Source organism: Poecilia latipinna, unplaced genomic scaffold (assembly GCF_001443285.1).
Source record: "Poecilia latipinna isolate Pla-1442-1.1 unplaced genomic scaffold, P_latipinna-1.0 Scaffold3015, whole genome shotgun sequence".
Lineage (NCBI taxonomy): Eukaryota > Metazoa > Chordata > Actinopteri > Cyprinodontiformes > Poeciliidae > Poecilia > Poecilia latipinna.
Window position 1 is genome coordinate 12,399 of NW_015115631.1, and position 7,880 is coordinate 20,278.

General features: G+C 38.6%; 1 protein-coding gene across 1 annotated transcript in view; it reads left to right on the forward strand.

Annotated features, from left to right (window-relative positions):
• cdc25b (cell division cycle 25B) overlaps positions 1-5,302 on the forward strand; it is an 11,975-nt gene extending 6,673 nt beyond the window's left edge. The window contains exons 4-14 of the mRNA XM_015022460.1: positions 413-465; positions 1,749-1,883; positions 2,191-2,310; positions 2,394-2,528; positions 2,620-2,697; positions 2,781-2,969; positions 3,447-3,551; positions 3,639-3,701; positions 3,796-3,894; positions 4,016-4,261; positions 4,734-5,302. Coding sequence (XP_014877946.1) covers positions 413-465; positions 1,749-1,883; positions 2,191-2,310; positions 2,394-2,528; positions 2,620-2,697; positions 2,781-2,969; positions 3,447-3,551; positions 3,639-3,701; positions 3,796-3,894; positions 4,016-4,261; positions 4,734-4,874 — 1,364 coding nt within the window. The 3' untranslated portion in view covers positions 4,875-5,302. The remainder of the gene's footprint in view (positions 1-412; positions 466-1,748; positions 1,884-2,190; positions 2,311-2,393; positions 2,529-2,619; positions 2,698-2,780; positions 2,970-3,446; positions 3,552-3,638; positions 3,702-3,795; positions 3,895-4,015; positions 4,262-4,733) is intronic.
• The last annotated feature ends 2,578 nt before the right edge of the window (positions 5,303-7,880 follow it).

Sequence of the window (7,880 nt, forward strand, 5' to 3'; positions counted from 1 at the left end):
ACCAAAATCAGATTTTTTTTTTCTCCGTCCATGCAGCCCAAATTACAAATAAATTATAAAAAACTTTTTTAATCTAAAATATGACAACCAAAAAACAATAAAACAGAAATCAGAAAAACATGCAACAGAAACTTTAAATAAAATGGATTTTGTCTCTAAACAAAATCCCTCCAAAAAATATTAAGAATGGAAATTGAGCTAATTTTAACTTATTCATGCTAAATGACTAGTAGTTTACTGCAAAAGCCTTGGTCATGTATAACAAAGTCTTAGGATTTTTCAGACTCGTTTCCCTGCTGAATTGTATCAATGAAGTAGCCATTAAAAGTAAATTTGGAGCTAAATGGGCTATCTACATGTAAAAGTAGGGAATTGTTGTCTAAATATGATCTGTATTAATTCAAATTCCATCTTTTCTCTTTATTTTATAGGAAGATGCCAATTAGAAGAATCAACTCATTGCCAGTAAGTTTATTTTTTTTCCATCACTATGTATTTTGACTAATTTCTCTTGCATTATTAAATGAAATGTTAATTTCTAAAACAAAGATTTTAATTGATTTATATAAGATAAAATGAAAAAATATAACAGTGAAGCAGAAAAAAGACTTTAAAGGGGCAGTATTATGTAAATTGACAGCATGTTCTAAAAACATACCTGGAATGTTGCTTTGATTCATGCATGTTAGAGAAATAATTTGATCTCCCATGGCAACCATTCAGCTGTTCAAATCAGCAGGTTGGACCTTCACAGTGCGACGTCGCCACTCGACTCCTTCAGATTAGCAAGCAGCAATTGGCAAACACCTGGTTAAACTGAGCATGTAAAGTTTTTATAGATGCATTGCATGTTATTGTTTCCAACCTGAAATTTCACTTGTGCAAACAGTGGTGGAGAGGAAGAGACAATTCTTTTACATGCCATCCATAACTGTGGTAGAACAGTTCCATTAACAAAATAATTAGTTTGGGGTTAGGGTTAGTTTTGTTTTCAAGCTCAATGTTTATTTTGCAATTATTAAAAAAAGTAACCTCTGTGGTAACTAATCTACCACAGAAATGGTTGATTAGCTCATTTAAACACCTGCTTTACTGATAATCTGTCAGAGTTGGTAAGTCACCATTTAATTTTTTTTCTGAATCAAAACACTAAATTCTGGAGCACATCTACATATTAAAGTTCTCAAAGTCAAGCTAGCATAACTAGCCTACTTCCCTCTCCCTCACTATTTTTTTTAATTCAATCTTTTTCCTGACCTTGTTGTCTAGTTGCTGGAGTTAGTAGCAAAGCACTGTGTCCCTTTTTCTTTTATTTGTCACACGTAACATTAAGATTTAGCGCGTTTCGCTGACATGATGGCTAAAACCAATTGTAGCTGTCACTGCAGAGCAGTTTTATGCTAGGGGGCGTCGCATTGTAACGTGTCTATATAAACTACTTAACGAAGCACTGATAAAAGTGACAAAGGATTAATAGAAGTTATGTTGTGATGACTTCCTGAAGGTGGAGTTTCAGAAAGAACAGGAGCTTCTTAAAGAGACAGAGGTCCCACTGTTAAGGCATTAAATTAGGAAGTCAAAATTTCTTTGAAGTCATATTTAATATGTATAGCATTTTTATAAAAACTAAAGATAACATAGTTACTTGATTGTAACAATAAAGCGGCTCCATGTGTCTTGGAAATGCATAATACTGCCCATTTAAGTGGGGTTTCCATCAGTGGTTGGCTAACTGGTTCCCATTTCAGCCCCAGCTCCTGGGCTTCAGTCCGGCTCTGAAAGGACAGGAGACGGATTCCAATCGCTACGGAATATTTGGCCAGCAACCTCAACAAATGAAGCCCTCCGTCTCTCAGTTTGACAACAAGGAGAACATGCCAGAGGTCAGTGGATCATTTCTCCCTCCAAAGCATCTAGAAATACTGTTACCATGGCGATGGCATTGCATCTTTCAGGTTAAATTTGACTCCATTTCATTTAGAATCTCCGAAGTCATTGTTTAAATCTTCTCTGCTTCAAGTGGATTAATGTGGATAAAGACGATAAAACCCAGGCTATTAGCTGAAACACATGGATGTCGCTGTGAATAGAACTCGCTTCTCTTTTACAGATGCCTTTGGTAGATATTCCTCAAATTTAAAATGTGTAATTCTTTTCTCTCCTCTTTTTTTTTTTTTTTTTTACACTTAGGAGTTCTTTGAATTCAAGAAACCATCCAAGCCCGCGTCTCGGAGTCGCGGGCGCTCCTTCAATGGAGGACATTTAAAGGACGCCTTCGCTGCCCGTCCTAGCTCCGCTCCAGCTCTCATGGTGAGAAAACGTTCGAAGAATCTGACCATGTTTGTTCTGGAGCTTTTAGAAAGAAACAAATTGTCTTCTTTTTTGTTTCGCAGCTCTCTTCTCCGCCGCCAATCCAGCAGCTTGAATACGATTCAAGCCCTGTTTTCCTGAGGCGTTCCTCCCTGACCTCCTCTCTGAACGACGACGAAGACGACGGCTTTTTGGACGTACTCGATGACAACATGGTGGTAAGATGCCGTTCAAACGTAAATGCATTTAGATTTTTTATTTATTTTTTTTAATGAAATGGAAAAGGATTTCATGAAGGGTTTCTTGCAGGATGACTCTGGGATGCCAACCGGAATGGCGAGCTTGCTCACTGCACCGCTTATGGCTGACAATACAGGAGAGGACTCTGTAAGTTATTAAAATATGCACCAATGACAACAAAGAGATGTGAAATGAAGACTGGTTTTTAGAAATGATCCGTTTCTCCTTAGCCCATCGTCCGGTGTCGGCCACGGAACCTGTTTCGCTCTCCCTCCATGCCCAGCCCGGTGTCCCGCCCCGCCGTGAAGCGTCCCGACTGCCCTGCAGATGAAAACACTCCAGTGAGGGTGAAGAGGCGGCGGAGCGTCGCAGGAACACCTTTCACTAAGCTGGACCAAAGTCCAGAATCTCCGAGAACGGTGAGTTGCTCTGCCTAAAAGGGGAAACTATGAAAAACTTGAAAAGTTTTTCATAGTTTCGATAGTTTCTCAATGCCCACCATATGCAAGAACTTTAGGTGCTCGCAAGCTATTCTGAGCTTCAGCAGAATTTGAGTGTCTGAGTGTAAAAATGTTTAATGTATTCTGTCCTGGTGCTGTAAAGATGTTTTAGGTTACATTTTTCAGTCTGTTTTCTATTGCTCTTAGCAAATGTCGCCACATTTGCTGTGGAACTGTTAAACAAGGTCATGACTTCCAGCTAATTAGTTTTGTGAATCCACAATTTTCCTCACAGTAATTTTTGTAGTTCAGTTATGCTGAAGTTGCAAGTGGATAAGTCAAAATGTTCGGTTCTAGCTTGTAATAATCCACAGCATCAGAGCCTCTTCAGAGTGTTCTGATTGAGTTTTATTTTTTGGAGTAATGTACCCAAATCCTTTTCCATTCTTCTTCCAGAGTTGTTCGCTGCTCCAGCGGTCCAAGTCCTTCTGTCACACAGAGATCGAGAAGCTTCTGGACAAGTCGGACGGCTCCAATGAGCTGATCGGAGACTTCACTAAGGTTAGAGAGACTGAAACCCCTCTGCTCTCGTCGTTGTTTAAAGAAGGAAACAACTTTTCCAATCCAATTACCTTTTGTCTTTTTAAGCCTTTCGTTCTTCCGACGGTGGATGGAAAACATCAAGACCTCAAGTACATTACCTCAGAAATGGTGAGTACTCTCATCCTGCCTAACATCTCCATGAACTCGTTGCATGGATACATTTTGTTTTCATAACTTTATTGGCCGTTCTGTCGACTTGTAGATGGTGGCAGCTCTCACCGGCCAGTTTGATCACCTCGTAGATCAGGTCATCGTCATAGACTGTCGCTACCCTTACGAGTTTGAAGGTGGACACATCAAAGTAAGTCAACCCATTGAACAGAATAAATAAATGAACTTTCTCTTCAGTTTTAACCTGATGAGGTAGAAACATGTATAAAGGTGACTTCTTTGTATTCTGAGCTGTCCCTGTTCTGTCTCAGGGGGCTTTGAACCTCCACCAAGAAGACCAAGTGGAGGATTTCCTCCTCAAGACCCCCATCGTCCCCTCCTGCCCAGAGAAGCGAGTCGTCATCGTCTTTCACTGCGAGTTCTCGTCGGAGCGTGGCCCTCGAATGTGCCGCTTCGTCAGGGAACGGGACCGCGCCGTCAACGTGTATCCCAATCTCCACTACCCCGAACTTTACATCCTCAAGGGCGGATACAAAGACTTCTTCCCTTTTTTCCAGGTGGTTCAGCTGCAGATTCCCTTTATGCTGATGACATGGAGTTCTAGGCCAAAACATTTCCTGATTCTTCATTCCTGTTGTCTCAACTTACTGTATTTAAAATTAAGGTCTTACAATGTTTTTATCAAAGAAAAAAAGTTGGCCTTTTAATGTTTCAAGGTCTTAAATTTTGTCTTTAGGACTATTTAATCTTGTTTATATTTTTTTCTCATGAGAATTTAATGTCAGGTAAAAGTTTAACTTTCACTCTTACATCTTCATTTTGTTCAAGGCGGCTAACGCCAACTAGCTGGTAAGCTAGCTTTTTTTTTTTTTTTTGTGTCCATCATGGCTTATCGCCAGTTACCTGGACAAAGTTTGTACTTTTATCATAATTTACAACAGCCGTACTTGTCAATTTTACTTAACGGTACGTTCAGAGGTTAAAACTGAAGTGTGTGTTTGTCTAAATGTGTGTTCTTGTCCCGCCCAGACCCAGTGCGAGCCCCAGTCCTACCGGCCGATGCACCACGAAGACTTCAAGGACGACCTGAGGAAATGCCGCCTGAAAAGTCGCACCTGGGCCGGAGAGCGCAGCAAGCGGGACATGTACTGCCGTCTGAAGAAATGGTGACGAGCTCCTCCTCTCATCCTCCATCCCAACCTGCCTCCCCGTATAAATGGACTCAGCAGGACCTCCCCATGCAGCCCATCGCCTCAGCCCACCCACTAGAAAGGCCTTTTTGGATAACACCAACAGAAAGGGGCTTTTTTTTCTTTTATTTCCCCCCCTTTTTTATTTTATTTTTTAGTTTTAGCAAATCCACCAGGTTTTGTTTATGTATTTATGCTACATTTCCAGATGGGGAAAACTTGAAAGGAAAGAAGCTTCCTCCTTCACAAAATGCTGAAGTTCTGCAAAGTGACTGTTTTAAGAAAACCACTTGGACCTATTGCTCATGTTTACCTGTTGTTTTTCTTTTCATATACATGTATAGAAAAATTTGATTGATCTGAAGCACAAATCAGTGACTTTGCAATAATACAACTGAACCAAATGATAAATCACGTCTTTTATTATTTTCTGTCATTTTAAGCACTTAATGAGGTGCATTTTTTTAATAGTCCTTTATAATGCACATTATTTTTTATGGTTTGGCCCTGTTTTTTTTTTTTCTTTTTTTTCTATGTTATCATTGTAGCATCTTGTCCAGAATTTCCAAAAATGCTAATTGGGTTTTGTAATGGCATGCAAAAAAGATGAAGTCAGATATTTTCTCTCCTCTCCTTCCTGACTAATTGCAATACTTGTTCATTTTTCTCAGTGAAAATACCAAAGCAAACCAAACTACCTGTTAACTGCACTGTTCAAGTTTTTTCTTATGCTGCAGGTCGGCAAGGTGAAAAGATCTTTGATTTGTATCTTTTTTCTTTTTTTTTTTTTTTCTTTTTTGTCTTTGCTGTGACTCCTTAATTTTCAAAGATAAAACGGTCTTGCCCCGTTTCTGAACCTGTGAGTGTCAGTCGGGTGGCTTCAGTATTTTGGTGCAGGCTTGTGGTGGAGCTGCTGAAATAAAGATCCTATATGAATTCAGATGAGTTGTATTGAAGCTTTTCTGTAAAATGTGGAAACAGGACTTGATAGTCACAACCCTGGTTAGGCCGCATGCATTTTTGGATATCAGTTTGTTTTGTTTTTTTTTGCATTAATGCATCTTATTTTTAAGGATAAACTAGGTTTTTTTGTGTTTTTTTTTCTTCTTTTCTTTAATTTCCCTCTTTTGTTTTAAGCAATTCATTTTAAAGTGATTTTACTGTTTTTTGGTATTTTATCCCCCAACCTGCTCAGTTTGGGATTTCTCCGGTTGAATTTCAATCTGAAAAGTCGCACCTGGGCCGGAGAGCGCAGCAGGCAGGACATGTACTGCCGTCTGAAGACATGGTGATGACTTCCTCTAAAATGTGGAATCAGGTGTAGCCCAGTGTTAAAAACACAAGTAAGAATGAATAAATATTGATTTCATATCTTATTCTATAATAGTATTGCATCAGTTCCTGACAGCTGTTGGTTGCTTCTGCTTACAGCCTGCAAAATTAGATGGAGAAACTTAGAAATCAAAAGTTTCTGCTATGGACGGATTGAAACTTGCATCATGTAGCATCAGTCAGATGTTTTTTTGTTTGTCTTTTTTTGTGGTGCCATAATTAAAAAAAAAAAAAAAAAGAAAATTTTTGTTGCGAAAGGTTTGGACTCCCTAAAACAAAGTATGAACACTTTGAGTGTTTTGGATTGAAGAAAGTCACAAATACATTCAAACTTGTATGACGGATTCTTGTTTATTAAAATAATTGCAGTCATTTTCCACATCCTGGAAAAAACAGAAATGTATATAATAATCACACTGTGAGGAGTGTATGTAAACTGATTACCGATGTAAAAGATAGTTGTGTGAATCCTAGTAGCTGCTTCCCGCAGCTAAACGTTTTCATGATTCAGAAACTTTGAGGAAAGTATTTCTTTAATAGAGGAAACTAAATTCTTTCTGTAGGATAAAAACAGCTGAAATCTCAGTTCAGATTTGAATTACTTTCAGTTTTTTTTTTTTGTTGTTTTCACCGCAGGTTTATCTGGACGGCTCCATAAACCTGCAGAACGAGCCTTCGGTACGCAGAGACACGTGTCCATGTTTGAACTCTTATAGCACATCTGCTCTTTTGTTTGCTCCTCTTCTCTGCTCGGCGGGGCCCGCTGGTTTTCCTGCTCAGAGCTGCTCTTATTTTTTTTCAAATTCTCCCTCCAGCAGCCAGCGTGGGGAGTGGCCTCTTTGTTTCAGCACGTGTCCGCTCCCTCCTCCGACACACACACACACGCATTCCTTTCTTTGGAAGCAGATCCCGGCTGCATGACGGGCCTTGACAAGAATTTTAACAGTTCTCTGGGAAAAAAAAAAGAAAAAAAAAAAAAAAACAAATACTCAGAGCTACTACGTGTCGTCAGAAACGTGACCCATCCGTTGCAAAAACACAGAATCTTTCAAAGTATTTTTGATCCACTTTCTATCTTGGTGCACCTGAAATGAGACAAAAGCTTTTCAGTAAGACCAGAGCTTGTTTTAAGTCAATCATTTAAAGAATGTACTACTTCCACTGGCAGATTATTTCATCTATAACATAGGAAAAATGTCATTAGTAAAATAATTTGCCAGTGGATTAAGTATTTTTCAACATTATAGAATTATTGACTTAGAACAAGTTACCTGTAAGTTAGTTTTGTCTTATTTCAAGTGTACTAAGATATTTGCCCTAGAAACTAGATAATACTGAACTTACATAAGGTTTATTTGTTTTTTCCAGTGGAGAGCAAGTGTTAGAAAAATCTAATCAAACAAGAACTGATCAAAAAAGCACACCGTCACTCATTACAAGAAAAAAATATCAAAACATATACATTTAACCCAATGAAGTAAATAAGTCTTTAAAGACACATTAAATTCCCCAATGGATGAAAATGTTTTGAGCTCAGTGGAGGATCATTACTTTGAAATCAATTAATTTGAGTAAATTCTGATCAATTCTGGCATTTTTAAAGGGAAAGCCAGTTCAGTTTTGTACATAAAAACATCCCAGTGTAGTTTTCTGA